Source organism: Lycium barbarum, chromosome 7 (assembly GCF_019175385.1).
Source record: "Lycium barbarum isolate Lr01 chromosome 7, ASM1917538v2, whole genome shotgun sequence".
NCBI classification, from domain to species: Eukaryota; Viridiplantae; Streptophyta; class Magnoliopsida; order Solanales; family Solanaceae; genus Lycium; species Lycium barbarum.
Genome location: NC_083343.1, coordinates 134599679 through 134617240, shown reverse-complemented (window position 1 = coordinate 134617240; position 17562 = coordinate 134599679). Strand labels below are relative to the sequence as shown.

The following is a 17562-nucleotide window of genomic DNA, read 5'->3' as shown; positions in this document are numbered from 1 at the left end:
AAATGTCCACATGTTAGAGCAAAGCAAATCCAAAAAACAAAAACTACTGAGAGCAAAAAAGGTAAAGAAATGATAACTGATCCACAATATATATAAAGGAATTAGTCATCTAAATTTGTAACAGAAGAGAGCTGAAGGATCAGGGGGTTCTTTTGTTTTTATTGCTTCATTCAATTCAATTTGATGATTATATAAACTCAACCACGTACATTTTTAAATACTTGGAAGTTATAGCGTTGTGGAACATGTATTAAGTCATTAAAGAGATCCAAACAATTGAATAAGAAAAAGATGAAAGAGACAAACATTCCTTGGCTGCATAGTTAAGAGAATTAAACATATAAAACTAATGACAGTCTACAAAATCAAGGGAATAACTCTCTATATTCAGCCGGTTAATTAAAATAATAAAACGTAATCAGTAAAAGTCATTTTTGGCTCAAGAATAAAATGCTCACTTAGCATTTAAAGAATAATATTTTGGTGAATTAAATTTTTAAATAGGCTGTTCCCACATGTTCTGTAATTCCCACAAATTCAACCCAAATAATAATATGGGTATAATCTTTTAATCTTCACAAACAAAAACAATGAATAGACATGTAAATGGTACCTTTGCAATAAATACTGGAAGATGAAAATCTTCAAGAAAGTGAATAGACTACACTATGCTTTAATTGACAATGCATGAACTTCACGGCATGCAATATTCCCATTTTAATTAGTTCATTTATCATTTATTGAAAGATACTAACTTAACTATTTTGTACAAAAATATCATAGGTGACTTTTTTTTTTTAATTACATAGGGGTAGGGGAACGGGGAAATGGGGCTCGCCAACAAGGTGAAAGCTCAGGTAACCAACCAACCGAGCTACTAGATCCCTACAAATATCATAGGTATGTTGTTTAAATGAGGGGTAAAAGTGTCTTTTTGCTTTTTACGGGACATTTTAGTAATTAAACTTTATACTTAGATTCTTCCCACTTTTAGCATAACATGATATGATGTGTGTTGTATAAATTTCCCTCTTCCGGTTGTCCCTTCTTCACCACTAACTTCAACCATAGATACATTGAAGAACATTATCAATGAGGGGACTAATGGTAATATCTGCGTTGGGACCTCAGTATAAATGGTAAAATAAAGGGATCCTAGTGATTTTACATTTGAGAAGCTAAACCTTTCCCTACCTGTTTGGGACAGAGGCTGCTTCCGATAGAAAACGCAAGAATTTAAAGTTGAGAAGCCTAAAATGAATCACAGGTTCTGAAAGCAACCAGAACTTTACAGGTGAATGCGTTTAAAGTCGCACTGAATAAGGCGAAGGATTTGATGCAACGACGCAATGAGTGGAAAGGGATTTAAAACTCAAAAGAGTACAACTAGTATAGTATTCACATAAAACCTTAAAAAGAATAAACAAAAAGATAAAAGGCATGAAATAATCACAATCATAGCAACAAATGAATCACCATTTAAATAATGTACTCTTTTATAATTATCAAAATGTATAAGAAAACAAGACGATGACTGGACCAAAACTGTGACAAGAGCCGTCACCCTGACAACCCTTGAACCTTACACATTTGACCAACAAAACCTCTCGCAAACCATGACCATCGATGCTCCTATCCTTACTGAAGCAAGACTCAACTGCAAAACTTTTGATATACACATTCTACAAACAAACAAAAAAATGACTTCCACCTTTGCTCGCATACTTTGCCAAAACCAACAGCAGGCTGGCACAGACTCAAAGTCCAAATGAACAACATTAATGAGAATGAATGGAGTATCAAATATTTGATTCACACACAGCTACAGGTCGGGCAGCTTCATTGCATTGGAGAGAAGACGTTAGCTTCCACAGCATTATGATGATAGCATTGATTGCAGTGCTACCTGCTGTTGAGGCTGCAGGGATGACCATATTGAAGCCAGGGTGGCTGGTGGTAGTGTTTGCTGAAGCTGCCTCAACAGAGTAATCATCCTACTAGCAGTCTGCTCTGTCACCAGATCCTTACCGGCACATAGAACCTACAGAAAAGCAATTCCGTGTTTCAAGATGGCAGTGTCTATATATATTATTCGATGAATTCGAGATTTTCAATCAAGCATCTAAAAAGGGGGATGAAGAGGGTGAAAGACAAATGTCAGTTAAGTACCAAAAGAGAGACTCTGGAGCAGATGTTTCCATCGCTCTACCGTCAACCCAAACAAGGAAAACTAAGAATCCAAAAGAGAATCAAAACAAACTGAGATAAGGCTCACATCCTTGAATTTCAAAGGAACAATTGGATCCCACAACTACTGGTTCAGAATTGGGGATTGTTTCAAGACTGCTACCTTTCGGTGGCAAGTATCAACCTAAACTGGTAGTGAAAGAGCTAACCTCAGCAAAAACTTGAACAACTTTTGGAAGGTACTCATTGTTGGGACCCAGAAGTTCTCTGTCTGACCTGCAAGCAGGAAAATAGAATTAAAACATAGAGACTCAGAAGACAAGCTACCTGACACAGAGAAGAACACTAGAATAACTGCTGTCACAGCAGGCAAGATGACCTTGACAGCTAAAACAGCCCACTTTATTATATTCTCTTAATAAAACTAAACATTACTAGAAAAATGGTCCCGAGTGTCCCTGGATTGAATCCTTAGTTAGAGAGAGGCCAAGCTAAGCCTACGTAACAATATGGAAACAACTATTTTTGTCCGCTTTCAACCATGTTGTATAATAGATGGGCTACCTAGTGAAATAAAACATCATATTTAAGTAAGTAGCATCTAGAATAGAATCCAGAGCAGCTAAGGAAAAAAAATCGAGTGAAGCTATCTTCAATGAGTTTAGAAGCTTCATCGAACCTAAACAAAGTAACAACAAACAAAAACTGTATTTGCAGCTCCATTAGAATGCTATAAACTCCTAACCAAGTTAGAGTACACACTAAATGCTCCTCAAAAAAAATTATTGACAATTGGGGAAACTCTGTATACAAGCCATATCCCAAAAGAAGATAACCTACATCAGCCATATACATGACCTATTCATGAAACCACCCCTCCCCCTACTCCAAAAAAGGGCTCATTTAATCCAGCCTTTGACACCATCCTAAGTTACAAGATACAAGTTACAGTAAACAGGTCCAATACCTTTCAACCATTGAACAAAGTTGGTCGTGAACAACCTTGGCTTCAATCAGGTCACCTTTTATAGGCAGGCAATTCAGCCAAGCAGGAATAACCTGCCAAAAAGCATCGGATATGAGAATCGAAGATACCATAACAAGGTTATTGCAAGGTTCTCTTACAACAAGCAAAGGCTAATATGTTATAGCAAAATCAAAGACATTTGTATAAAATAAGTGAGTAACATTCAAGAAACTATAAAGCATGTGATTAATAAAACATCGAGTTAGTTGCTTTCCATTATCACAAAAAGGCAATCATACGAATTGTTCATATAAAAAGTCCTGTGCCAGTCCAATCACCAATGAGATTAGATACATTGACACTTGAAAATGTAATAGTAACGCTCTCTTAGCCATTCAATTCAAGCTAAAAACGTGGAATTTGTACGCACATTGACAAAATAGAAGTCAGGAAACTTAGGATTTACAAAAATAGTACCTGGGCCGAGTCAATGCTGTCACGATGAAAACTGCAAATTTTCCCTAATGCTGAAACAGCATTATCATATGCCATTAAGTTCTCAGGTTGCAAAGCACTTGGATGCCTTAAAACAACATTGAGCCTTGACAGAGCCTCTGAATTAATGTAATGAAATGAAGTTAAAGTAGGAACACATTACACCTGCCCCCCTCCTACTGCTCCAGACAAAAAAAAGGAAAGGTTTCCAACACCATACAATACCTCCCACTAGAGACTTGAAAACAGAACCACCATGTTCTGCACATACACCAAGTCCATAAACAGCAGCCTGGATATGACATTAGTGGGGTTCAGATAAATGAAATAGCATGTCCAAAATGTCTAAAATAAGCCACAACCATTTAGCATGTACAAACCTGTCTGACATCCGGGCTCTCATCATTGCATGCTTCCAAGAGGAAAGGAAGATATGTGTCATAATACCTAGTTTGCAAAGGAAGAAACAGTTACATCTAAATTCATATCATAATAGGCCCCCAATTAAAGACAAACATGTACAGAATAGACCTACTTTAACGCCGTTTCTCGGCACTGCTCTGCAACATCATCAAAGATGCAAATTGCTATTCTCCGTTCTTCAGCTGTTTTATCCTTACCCTTAATAGATGCAGGTGGGAAAGGTAATAAGAATGAGATATATGACAAATTAAAAGAACTTATTTGCAAGAGTTACATAAGAAACCGTGCAGGACTTACCCACATAGGCATTAGATATGATGAGAGCTCGTCGAAGAAGGGCAAGAAAGCTGCCTTGAATGTTTTAATCAGTGTACCCAATATTTCACCAACCTATAAAAATTTCAAAAGGATAAGCCTGATAATGAAAGACATGTTTAATGATAAACTGATCCACCGCTCATTCTTGAGCAACAATCTTATGTTAAACATACTTGGTCAAACACTTCTTCTTCTTGCTCATTTTCCTCCCTGAGCAATTCACTTTCCTCAGCATCAAAGTCTTCAGCTTTTGCTCGCTCTGCTCGTTCTCTCTTTCGACTTGAACTGGCAGTGATGACCTGCTTTATCTCATCCACAATGCTTCGGACCTGACCTTCATCCAAGAGAGGTCCAGATATCTGAAGTCCAGAGAAGAATTCATGATAAGATTAAAATATCAAAGGCCTGGAAAGGAGTAACAGTAAAATCGTACTATATGTTTCAAGACATATTAGGACCTTGAAGTGCAAGTTCAACAATCATTCGCATCTCTAGTAATTACTTGTCCCCAAGACATGTTATGGCTCTCCCATGTTTTAAATCCAACTCATTTTTTCCGATAACATGGTGTCCGGGTAAGCGTATCACACGCACCTCGACCAATTCCACGGAATACCTGCTACCTCCCACCAGCACAGGTACTAGGTAACTCTATCTCTATGTCCAACTCATATAAACCATAACTCAGTTTATACAAGTAGACTATCAAATAGACAGGAATATTGGAAGTCTAGTATCATTCTCTTGATAAACCGGAATCTTTCATTAATCACACGCCAAAATGGTGTCAAAACTATCTACGTACAGACTGAGATGGTTCAACCACACTCTTTCATCAGATCAACCTAACTATCTCTGCAAACAAGCAGTTCTCTCTTTACAACAAAAGTATATATGGAATGAAGATGATCTTTTAATGAATGATGCATCTGTGTATCAGATAACCTTCTATTTATTTCCATTCCAAATAATCCAAAGAAAAACAGTCCACTATCGCTGTTCCACCAAGTCTTCTGCTCTACCACCACTTCTAGTTGTGACTAAACTAAACTTAGTTTCCAAGTGCAACAGCTTTTCTGCTAGTCTGCTAGTAGACTCCAGATTTACTGAAAAAAGGCTCTGCTGGAACAGAAGCCTCTTCTTTATGTAGGAGTTGAAGTGGTTATCTTTTGCTTGAGGTACAACATCTCAATTAAACCTTGCTAATTGTCTTGTTTAGATCTCTGGGAAAAGTGTACTAGTAGGTTAAAACGATATACAATCAATAACTAATTTACTGTCTGAGCACCAAGTAAAAAAACAGATGAGATTAACAACAACAATATACCCAGTATAATCCCACAAAGTGGGGTCTGGGGAGGGTAGAGTGTACGCAGACCTTACCCATACCTTGGGAGGTAGAGTTTGTTTCCGATAGACCCTCGGCTCGAGAAGAGCAATTCAAAGCAGTCCAGGAAAGGAAATACAAAAAAATGGAAAGGCCATAACAAAAAACAGATGAGATTATGGAAGTAAATATCCTCGCATTTATTGCCACTGCACTATTTGTTCTAGTTCACACCGCTTTTCTACATTTTATTTACGTAAAAACAATCAGTCAAAACGATAATTATTAACTAATTTGAATGAAACTTCACTTTCTAGGATTTTCATAAAGTCACTGAAATAGAAAATAAGAAAAAGACAATATCAACCATAGATCTGTTGAGAATGTAAACAGTAACAGTTAATTATTTTAGCATATTGATTAATAAAGGAAAAAAGAAAGCTTAATGAAAGCAAATCGATAACTCTACAGAACTTACAGTTACCGGCACCCAAAAGAACTTAAAAATAACTGACCTGTAGGCACTCATTCAATGCATCCAACATACTTGCACATATTTCAGTATCAGGCTCCTGTGATGGATAGCAGCAGAAATGTTACTAACTAGCAAGCCAAAAATTAAAGTACCATAATCCATTATTTTTCAGACGATCCCCCAAAAAAAGGCAAAAAGTTAACAGCAACTCAACAAATAAGTCAACCTTATGCAAAGCTTCCACCAAAGCTGGTACTATGTAGTCAGATAACTGCTTGACGTAGGCCTCGTTTCGGCCCTGAGCAATCCCTTTCTCTACAGCCAGTTTGGCAGACCGCAACAGCTCTGGCATGGCTATAACCAACATACAGTAAAATATCAGTAATTTGCAAATTACAGAAAAATAACTAGAGGAGAATAAAATAGACATAACAGAAATCCACCTGAAACCGCAGCTTTCCTGACTTCCTCATGGAAATAGAATTTCAGAAGCGGGACTAATGTTGGAGCGACCTGTTTCAAGAATTAGCATACTTATTTAACTCGAAATGCAATCCAAGATTTCACTCAATAGCATATAAAACATGCAAGTAACTAGTGATGCCGACCTGGTCAATCCATGGGTAGAAACCCTCCTTTAGCTCGTCCGCATAGCAGCATAGCATATTACAAGCAGTAGCCTTCTCCTCTAGGACACTTGTTTTGATGCCTATCCTTTTATCCCCGAGAGTTATGGTCTCCATACTGCATCACATAAAACATAGACAAGTAATGTATGGTGGCCATACATAACCAAAGTCCTAACATAGCAGACTATGTCCTCAAAGTTTATTCTATATGAAAACTTCATGAAAGAAAGAAAAGGTTACAGTTTTATTGAATTCCATAAGAGAACGTCAGTTGTTGATGCAAAAGAAGCGAGCACTAGCATCACGTCTTAGAATTGTAGCGACTCTGCATCCTCATCACAAACGGATGTGAATAACCCTCTATGCAACTATACTAAACATGGGAATATGCACATACTATATCGAGTGGCATGGGGATGTAATTAGCAATTTTCCATGAGAAAGCCGTAAGCCCAAAAATATCACATGGCATACTATTTGCCAATTCTGACTTCTACACCCCTTTCAACTTCCAATACAAGATTGAATATAAACAATTACCGCAACTTAGAGGAATGCCAAAAGTGTTCTCAAATTAAATTGAAGGAAAATTTCATTCTAAAACGTTTACCTATCGTCATCTGAATCATCAAGTTCATTGTCTGAATCTGCAGACGATATGGTCACATCAGGCTTTAGTTGAGCAGATTGAAGCAAAGGAGGCATGACCACACTCATGTATGGAAGGAAATCCTGTCCCAAACACTTGCAAAGTCTGGCCCAAGCCTACAGTGTAACAAATAATGTAGTGTGATCAGGTTGGAAAAAACAATACTGTGATCATGTCGAAATGAAGCTCCCAGGTTTAGATTAAGGGATGCACCCACACCTGTAGCATGTAACTAGTAGTTGGGTCATCTGTCTCCATTTGTGATCCTTGCAATGACATAAGCACTTCCATAACCTTAATTACAACAAAGTTTGAAGAATAAGCTCTACGGTATAATGCTTTGAGAATTGGACCAATTTGGATGAAAAAACGAATGAAGCCACATATCTATAAGGGCACTACCAGATGTGTCCAATCATATAAAACTAGAAGGTTATAGTCTTATAGATTAAATTAAAACTGGAGAACACTGGCAGGAAGTATACCATAGCTATATCTTTCTATTCTCATACTGACCTGCTTTGCATCGTCTCTGAATTTATCTTTGCCAACAGCCATCCCTACCAAACTTATGCACTCCATGGCTTTGGCTCGAAGCATGCGATTAGATTTATCAGTTGCATTTACAAGGATAGTTTTCAAATACGGCATTACAGCATCATAGTACTTCTGGAAGTGCTCCTGTTAAAACATCACATTAGCCATTATCCTCCAAAGTAGACTCGAGATATTATTGAGTCAGAATCACTGCAAACAAGATGATACCTGGGATGAATCAGCTACAGAAGCCAAAGCAGTTAGTGCTCCCTCTTGCACCATTTGTTTGCCATTCTGCATATCAGAAGATATAATAAGCAGGACAAGAAACCATGAATCTCTTGCACCAGTCAGTGAATTTATAATATGTTCTCTCATGCCATACCTGCAGGAGTACAAGAAGTTTGCTAACTATTCCATCTAGATAAGGTGTCAGAATTTCTGGCGTGCAGTTCTCGCTGAAATTGAGGACAGCTGATGCAGCATGTGCCTGTGAATATCCCAAATGGAAAAAAGAAAAATTACTGCTGATGTTGCATACATCTGAGCCAAATATTTAATATAGTTCCGTAAACACCCTTGTTACTTTAGAGCAACAAATATCCTAATAAATGGAAGCGCAGTGTACCAAAACTCAAAAGCCAAGACAAAAACTACATTATCTCAAGAGGTTTATTTTAAAAGCAATCTAACATTCTACATATCTATAGATATACACATCACAAAGTTGAATGATTGATCCACATTTCCCAAAATTGAATCTAGGAAGATATATGTTTTGAGCAAAAAATTACCATCCTCATTAATTAATCAGGTGTGTTAACATCTACTCCCTCCTGTCCATATTAAGTGGTGCTTTTAGCTTGCACACCCCTTAAGAAATGTTCTCACTCCTAGAAAGTAAGAAGTGTTTTTACTAACTTATCCTTAATCAAATAGTACCTATTTACTATAGTTTCTTGGTTACATAAAAATCAACTTATCTAAATAGGGATAAATTTGGAAGAAAACAATTAATACCTTCTTGATTAGGTGAAACACCAATTATTTTGGACCAAAATGAAAAGGTAAAAACACCATTTAATATGGACGGAGGGAGTAAATAATAAAGAAATCTATCATTCTTAATTTGATCAAACCAAAAAAACGATCAGCTAATGGTCAACCAAATATACTAAAGTAATATCTCTTTCTTTTTTCTGATAACCGGGAAATCCCCGAGAGCACATGGTTCGACACTCAATAGATAATGATCCAACCATCTATCCTTCTCCCTTAAATACCATGCTTTTGTTTGTGGAAGGATTCAAACTCGTGGCGTGTGTCTAACCCACGCATCACATGATATGCTCTTAGCACTACACCAATACGCTGGGGGATAAAGTAACATTATCTTCTGCTACTGTTTAAAACACATTTTCACGAAGCTACAGCATCTAATATGGGTTCACCATACCACCAGGACAAACCTGTACTCGTGGACTTTGGAAATCATCCATCGCTGCCGCTAGTGCCGGCAATACACGGGCATGATATTGAACTTGCAAATCTGGACCCAAGTCAGTTGACAGCTGGCCAATTGCATTAATAGCTGCCCACCTCACTCGAGGATGAGGATCCTGGAAAGAATTGAGAACCATGTTGACCACTTGCTCCAAATTCTTAATCATGACCTGTTATAGGTAACAAGGCACAGTGTCATCAAAGATAACTAGTTAAAAATCATAGAAAAGTAATCAGAAATGTTCAGTTCAACAAACAAACATTGGTTGAGTATACAATCCAGCAATTTGAATTAAACGCTTGGACAAGCACCACTGCAGGAAACGGCTCAACAAACCAAAAGTAGTTATACTGAACAAATACTCCACCCATACCAAAAAAGAATGGCAGGCTTTGAAGAACAAGGTCAACACTGTGTGATTTAAGACATTATTCTTTGACTTCTCTTTTTCTTTTAAAGAAGGGGTTAGATTTCTGGAAACAACATTAGAAATACTTCAAAGCATAATTTTTTATAGCTGAAACTACATTAGAGTGCATAAAAAAGCAGCAAACCTCCTAAACAAATACAGTGAAAATGTTTTTAAGTTCATAAAGACTAGGTCATCAATAAATATCAATCAACTAGTTAGCTATAAGAATCTATTTGTCCTTTCTCAACCCTCAATACTGTTCTTTCCTCCTTCGAGGTAATAAATATTTTTCAGAATGTGGAGTACATATTCGGGCCCATTTCATTAACCGGGCCGGCTCAAGGGGTAAGCAAATGAAGTAATTGCTTTAGGCCCCCCAAAACTTGAGGCCCCCAAAAATTGTTAATTATTTTTATGACTTATATTAAATCCTGTAAAAAAAGTACAAAGAGTTTGTGAAAAAGAAAGAAGTAGTTACGGAAAAGGACAACTTAAAGGAGGAGACATTGGCATAATGAGCCTTTAAGTGTAAGGAAAATATATAATTTAATGGCAAACCACATTTCCTTCTTCAGCTCATGTCTTCCAAATTTATATTTGTACTTATGCTATTTTCTTCTTCTTATGCATCTACATTCTGTCAAACAATATAATGCAGTATTAAATAATTTTAAAAGCACATTGATTTTCATTCCTTCTACTGCTTTCAAGCATTAAAGTAAGTAAATCGAAGAACCTCGCACATTAATTTATTGTAATATCAATCATCAAGTTATCAATTTTTAAAATCACGTTTTACAATTCTAACTTTTTTACTATATGTTTTTACAACAAATTTGGTGTCTAATATATATAGGTCTCTCGAATAAAATTTGGCTTTACGCCACAAATATCATTCAGCTGCTCCTGTTCATTAAGACTTACACTTTAACATAACTAATCAATGGAAACAAATTTGTCATGAGTACCTTCGAGCAACCTTCAGCAATCTGAGCAAGGGCGATGAGAGCGGCATGGTGCTTCTGCCACTCGGGTGCAGCCAAGTAAGCAGGCAACTGCTCTGAAGCAACAGGAACAATAGTGTTACCGCCCAATGCAATAGCTAACCTATCCAAACACTCCTGCCCTACACTATAATTACTTGTTTCCCCTGCATCCTCATGCTCAACTTCAGCACTATGCCAAACAGCTTCATCGTCAACATCTAACAACATCTTCATCAAAATAGCAAACAACCTACTAATAAACTGGGGCAACTTCCTCAACATTCCTGGGGCACGTTCCCTGGCCTCGGCCAACGTAATCACAAATTCAATTGCCAAGTGTCTGGTCCCCTCTTCTAGACTCTCTGCCTCGGCTACCTGCAACATTGCCCCTATGACATCGACCAGCTGTCTCCTCAAGAACCTAGGCTCGGTCCCGGCTAATTCAATCAACAATTCCAATGCTTCTTGTGCAGTAGCCTCTTGACCACTGTTCAAGGCCTCGGTCAAGGTCCTCATCATGGCAGGCAATAGATCCTGAAACCTATCCCTCTCGCTAGAGCTGGATAAACACTGTATGAAATTGATGACAGCACTCAACGCCGCGATCCTCACATCAGGATTGGGGGAATTATTCAGCGTTTGCAGGAAAACGGAATGCAAATCCTTTATATAGGGGACCAAAATCTCACCAATATACTGTGCTAATTGAGCAAAAATCAAGAATGCAGATTCCTGTAACTTTGGTGAATCGCTAGTAACACACTGAAACATGAAGGGCAGTATCTCAGGCCACTGATTTTCGGGGAGAATAGAGGAAGCGAGCTCGGAAACTGTATCACATAGCTTCTTAATAATGGATTTGGATTCTTCGCGTTGGATACAGGTAAGGAGGAGAGACTTAATAGCAGACTGAGTAGACTGGGTGAGTTTAGGCCAAATGAAGGAATCATCGCGAGTAAGCAACTTACGAAGGAGGATAGCAGACATAGCACGGGACTCAGTATGTGGAGAAGTGGTGAGAAGGTTAGCGAGTTTGAGAGAGAGTGAATTGGGATCGTTCTGTTTGATGAGATTGTAGATTGACTCAGCTTGAGATCGTTGCTCGTTGGAGGTTGACATGAGATGGGAGATTAGAGTCTCGAATGGTGCTGGGTCGGCACCCAGTATGGCCGCCAGTTGAGCTTGTTCGTACTGACTAGTTGACTCCATCGATTAGGGTTTATCTGACTGTGCGAGAGAGAGCTATGGAAGGGAGTGGTGGCGCTCTTCTCTTCTCTCTCACACAGACACACCTCTAAATGTGTGTGTCGCAATGGATATATAGCGGCGAACACCACCAAGATGGACCCGGAGAATTTGCAAGGTTTTTGACCCCTTTGAAAATTTTTACCACTACTTAGTACTTCCTTTTTATGCTTTTTGGAGAGATCAAAGATTCAAAAATATTTCATTTAAAAAAAAAAAGGATAAAGTTAGGGTCAAATTGATACTTATACAACTAAAGTTGTTACAACTTATCATTGTGACATCTCAATTAAGGTAATTTCTATTTGATAATTTATACTTTGAGATCCTAAAGTTATTATAACTTTTTATTTAGTCATCTCAATTAAGATTAGCCCTATTCAATACTTGATTTCTATACTCAATATGTGTTTATTTATCGCACAATTTAAATCTGTGAATGTATGATATCATATTTAATTAAAAACGTAAGTTCAAATTTTCTTTTGAATTTTTTTTCTCTTTCTCCTTTCCTAACCATCACCCTCCTCCCTTTCCTTTCACCTCCCTTCTTCTCATTCCCTCGAACCATTGTTGTTATCATTCTTCACCCTTTCCCTTTCTCTTCTTTTTTCTCTATCTCAAATTGTCATCGTTATCATTGCCGCCATCCTTTTCTATTCTAACATCCATCGTCTGAACCAATTTTACCTTCATACTAAAATAATTGACTTCCTCATTTTAAAACCCACAAGCCTACAATTAACTTTTTAAATTTTTCAAATTTCATGTGACCATTGAAAAGCATAAAAATAAGTGGACACAGATCGTGAAAAAACATTATTTTGTTTAAAAGAAATAATGTTATGCCAACTTTCATCACCAAATTTGATGGCGATGTTGTAGTGATTTGGCGAAATTGTAGCATTCGACATATGTTAAGCATCTTTCTTTTGTTCCATTTTAGTTTAAGTGCCCGCTTCATCTTTTCATTGTGACTTTCTTTTTGGAAACATGTCAAGTAAAACTCTAAATTTGTTAATTCAAATAATTAAGATTTTTTGTCAACTCCGTATATGGTAAAATTATGGATAAAGTTGGTCATTTTTTGTCATTTTTTATCGTTTTTCGTCTATTTTAACTTGTTGTTTCTATTATGCATTCTTTTTAACATTTATTTTAGGGGAAGAAAAGGGTGGGTGAGAGTGGAATTTTGAAAGAAAATGAGGGGTGGGTGAGGGGGCGGGGGGTATATATTGTGGGAGATGACGGTGAGTGGGGGATTTGTTAGAAAAAAATAAGATTCTTTTTTCGCTTAAAACATTTTTATTGATTTTTGACAATAAGTCACATTCGATTTGTTGTTTTGTACGTCATCACGTGTGAAATTCACACAATATCTTCATACTTTTTTACCAGCAAGACAAAAGAGTTTAATTTGTACATTTTAGACACACGTTTCGCATTTATCAGGCTTATCTTATTGAGAGGTTACGACATTTGACAATTTTAAGGCGTTTTTTTTTTTTTTTTTGTATTTGGCTTAAAAATAAATTGATGAATAAATGATTTTATTTAAATCAAAAGTGCTAGCCAACCAGACTCAACTTACACGAGGGACCTAACTACAACATACTACTTTCACAAAAATAGTTAAACAGAAAACACACTAAATAAATCTAAGCAACATAAGACCTCTAGAACAGAATTACAGCAACATCAACAATGTGATACATTAGGGAATGGAATTAAGCTAGTTCAGCAAAGCTTGCCACTTTTTCAGGTCCTTGCCTATTATGTGGATATGTAAAGCTATTTCTCTGCAGATTCAATCAGCTTGAAAGTGTCCACTTTGGGATCTCATCAAGTTTATTTCTCTCCGTACAACAGAAACTAGCATGGTAAAAATACTAGTAATGATAGCCCCCTGTCTAGATCTCTTCTTGGTCCAGCTTGTCATCCATTGTACCTTTTCTTGCCAATCCCCCCACAACTATTTGAAAATCTAGCCACACATCGAGTATCTGCCACAAGACTTTGATAGTAACACACTTGAAAAAAATAGGTGGCTAAGTGTTTCATCAACGGCATTGATGAGTCGTGAAATTACGCGATATTCGATGCTAATTCCTTAAGTTTTTGTGACTCTTTAAGCACTTTTGTTGTTACTTTTTGTGTATTTTTGTTGTTTTGTAGGAAAAGATGCCCGGAGAGCATAAAAGAACAAAATGGACCAAAATGGAACAAAATAGAGCAAAACAAACCAAGATAGCTGAAGTGAACCAGAGCACCACCTGTGAATCGCAGGTACTGCATGCGAGTCGCAGGTGGTGCAGCATCTGTTGACAGAAAATGGCCAAATAAAATAAGACAATGATGCAACACATGCGACATCACATGCGACTCGCATGTGGAACCCGCGAGTCGCATCCTGTGTCGCAGATGCTGCCACCTCGGCTGATTTATGAGATATTGGTGTTCTATCCAGTTTTATGTGATTTAGAAGTGATCGGAAGAAACCAAGTGAAAAGAAAGCCAAAAAGAGGCCAAACTGGACATTTTTGCAAAACTGTCAAAACTGGACAGTTTTGCAAAAACGGGACAGATTTGCAAAACTAAAACTTTGGGGTTTATTTTGTCATTGTTTGGACTTGAAAAAATCTGGGCATAAAAGAGAAGCTTAGGGCAACATATCATTTTCATCTTTGGTCATTTTGCAAGTTTTGGAGGCTAGGGTTTCACCTACACCATTGGAGGAGAAGATTGGAGCACTTTAATGAGATAATTCTTAAACCTTTCTTCAATTCCTTGTTTTGTATTGAATATTTTAGTGTGTAGTATTTCATTTCTAGACTTGAATCTTGTTTATGAAAATATTCTTGATTAAAGTTTGGATTGAAACTCTTGTTTTGCTTATGTATTGAATGATTTTTATTCCTAATGAAGTGGGTCTTTGTTGATTTAATTAATCTCGTTCTTGAATGTTTCCAAAGGGATTAACTAACCCTAGGACTCACCCATTTACTTCGATTGAGCTCGGAAGAGGAAATCTTGGTTGGGAAAGATTAGTTAACAAGAATTTGGGTCATTAAATCCATCTAATAACTTGAGCTCGGAAGAGGATAATTACTTGAGGTTAAATTGATTGTGCCTAATATCACACTCTAAGGCTTGGAAAAGCTTAGAGTGAAATTCATTGATTTGGTTGGAAGACTTTCAATGAGATTTTAGAAATCATTATCTATTAACATAAACCCGCTCTTAGTTGTAAAATCGTAAAAAACATTGGATCGTTACTTGAGTGTAATCTCCTATTATCCATGCTTGTGACCATTGATCATTTTACTTGCTTTCTAGGTTAGTTTACATTTCCGCATTAGTTATAATTTTCTCAAACAAAAACCAAAATATTATCTATCGTTTAGCTTTAGCTTAGTTGGTGAAAGTTCCTTACTTTCTTAATCGCCTAGCATATTGTTCCCTGTGGGATCGACCCCGACTCATAGTTGGGTAAATATATTGCATACGACCGTGCACACTTTCTCTTTGAGGAGTGTATTTGGACGTTATCAGGCATGACGAAAAACACATGTAGGTGACACTTGAATTCTAATCCCAAGCAATCTATCGACGGTAGCTAGCCTTCTCATCATTACTAACCATACTATAAATTTGTATCTAGGATGAACATTATGGAGCGCTGTGATATTCTTCTAGGGAGCCATGGAATGAGGTGGGATCATTGAAACATACATCTTTTTAATTGATAAAATTTTGAATGAACCGACACTGTTGCAAATTTTGTAGATCACCCTGGAGAAAAGATGCTTCTAATATGAATTTCCTAGCCTTCCTTACTGCCCACGTAGCAGAACCTGGAATAATGCAAGAATTCACGGTACAATTCTCCGTATAATAGATGTGGATCCATCTTATCCACGAGTAATCCTTCTTTTCAGAGACTGCCCACTGTTGCTTTATAATTGTAGCTTTATTCCAAAGACACAAGTTCATAACATTCTGGCCACCAGCAACTTTTGGTAAACATATAGTTGCATCACCGGTCCACAAGAAAGATCTACAAACACTGTCAATTAACATCATGATTCTCTTGGGTAGGATGAATATATGTGTCCAATAGGTTTAATTGCCAAATATCACAAATTTGATAAGTTAGAGTCTTCCAGCATAGGATAATAGCTTAGCAAACCAACATTTGATTCTTGTTGTGATTTTTTTCGCAAGAGGAAGGCATTGAGTAATAGACGACTTCTATGAGGATAGAGACGCTTCAAGGTACTTAAAAGGTAGATATCCTTCATAAAATCCCAAACCACTAAGAATTTCCAGCATAAGTTCACAAACAAAAAGACCTTTTTTATTAGCAAAAAATTGATCAAGTTAAGGACGAAATCTAAATATATGCATTTCACTACTGAGTGCATAATATTGTATGTTTACATTTGTTTTGATCGTTTCATTATTAATTGAGAGTATTTTTTGGTCCTATCATTTGTGACCTTAGAAAAGTTATTGTTTCATTTGCAATATTTGTAAACTATTTGACATAAAGATCATGCTTTATAAAAAGCTGTATCGTGTAAATGTTTTGAGCTGGAAGGTAATAGGCTCGTATTACAAAGAACATGAAAGAAACATAACATTATGTATTAGCAATCTTATAAGAGATTATCTTTTACCTTTCAAACAATTTTTTCTTTTTTATGATGATTTTTAGGCCATTGTTAAATTACTAGAAGATCTCTTTATCTATTATTTGGTTATGTTTATATTAAAAAAGATTAAAAAGAATTCTTTCACCAACAAATTACTACTATTTAGAAGCACCAGTTGGTGCCTTTTTCGTCGTCCGCTGTGGTCCTTTTTCGTCGTCCATCGTGAGCCCTTAAAAAAAAAAATTTTTAGGCCCCATATTAAATAGGCCCATAAAAAAATTATAAAATAAAATAAAATTATGGGCCCCATTTTAAACACCAATCAGTATTAAAAAAAATGGAAACCACCACATCCAAACTTACGGGAAAAAAAAAGTGGACCCCATATAAAATCAAGCAATATTAAGCACCAGTTGGTGCCTTTTTCGTCGTCCGTTGTGGTCCTTTTTCGTCGTCCATCGTGGGCCTTTAAAAAAAAAATTTGGGCTCCATATTAAACAGGCCCATAAAAAAAAATTATGGGCCCCATATATATTAAACAACAACTAATATTAAAAACAATTGTGGGCCCCATATTAAACACCAACCAGTATTAAAAAAAAAAAAAAAGTGGAAACCACCACATCCAAACTCACGGGAAAAAAAGTGGACCCAATATTAACAAAATCAAGCAATATTAAAAAAAAAAGTGAATCCCATATTTAAAAAACAAACAATGTTAAAGGAAAAATTGTGGGCCCATATTAAACACCA

General features: G+C 36.7%; 1 protein-coding gene across 1 annotated transcript; it reads right to left on the bottom strand.

Annotated features, from left to right (window-relative positions):
• Window positions 1-1458: 1458 nt before the first annotated feature.
• Window positions 1459-12283, bottom strand: LOC132604637 (uncharacterized). The gene is made up of 20 exons (XM_060318232.1): window positions 10892-12283; window positions 9477-9680; window positions 8393-8497; window positions 8236-8301; window positions 7987-8151; window positions 7690-7764; window positions 7432-7586; window positions 6801-6936; window positions 6636-6705; window positions 6419-6546; window positions 6233-6289; window positions 4564-4749; window positions 4370-4462; window positions 4185-4270; window positions 4030-4096; window positions 3875-3941; window positions 3632-3768; window positions 3155-3246; window positions 2397-2463; window positions 1459-2041 (listed from the first exon to the last, which is right to left on the bottom strand). Exons 1-20 carry the CDS (start codon window positions 12116-12118, stop codon window positions 1877-1879), a joined length of 3348 nt encoding a protein of 1115 aa, XP_060174215.1. The 5' UTR covers window positions 12119-12283; the 3' UTR covers window positions 1459-1876.
• Between the last annotated feature and the right edge of the window lie 5279 nt (window positions 12284-17562).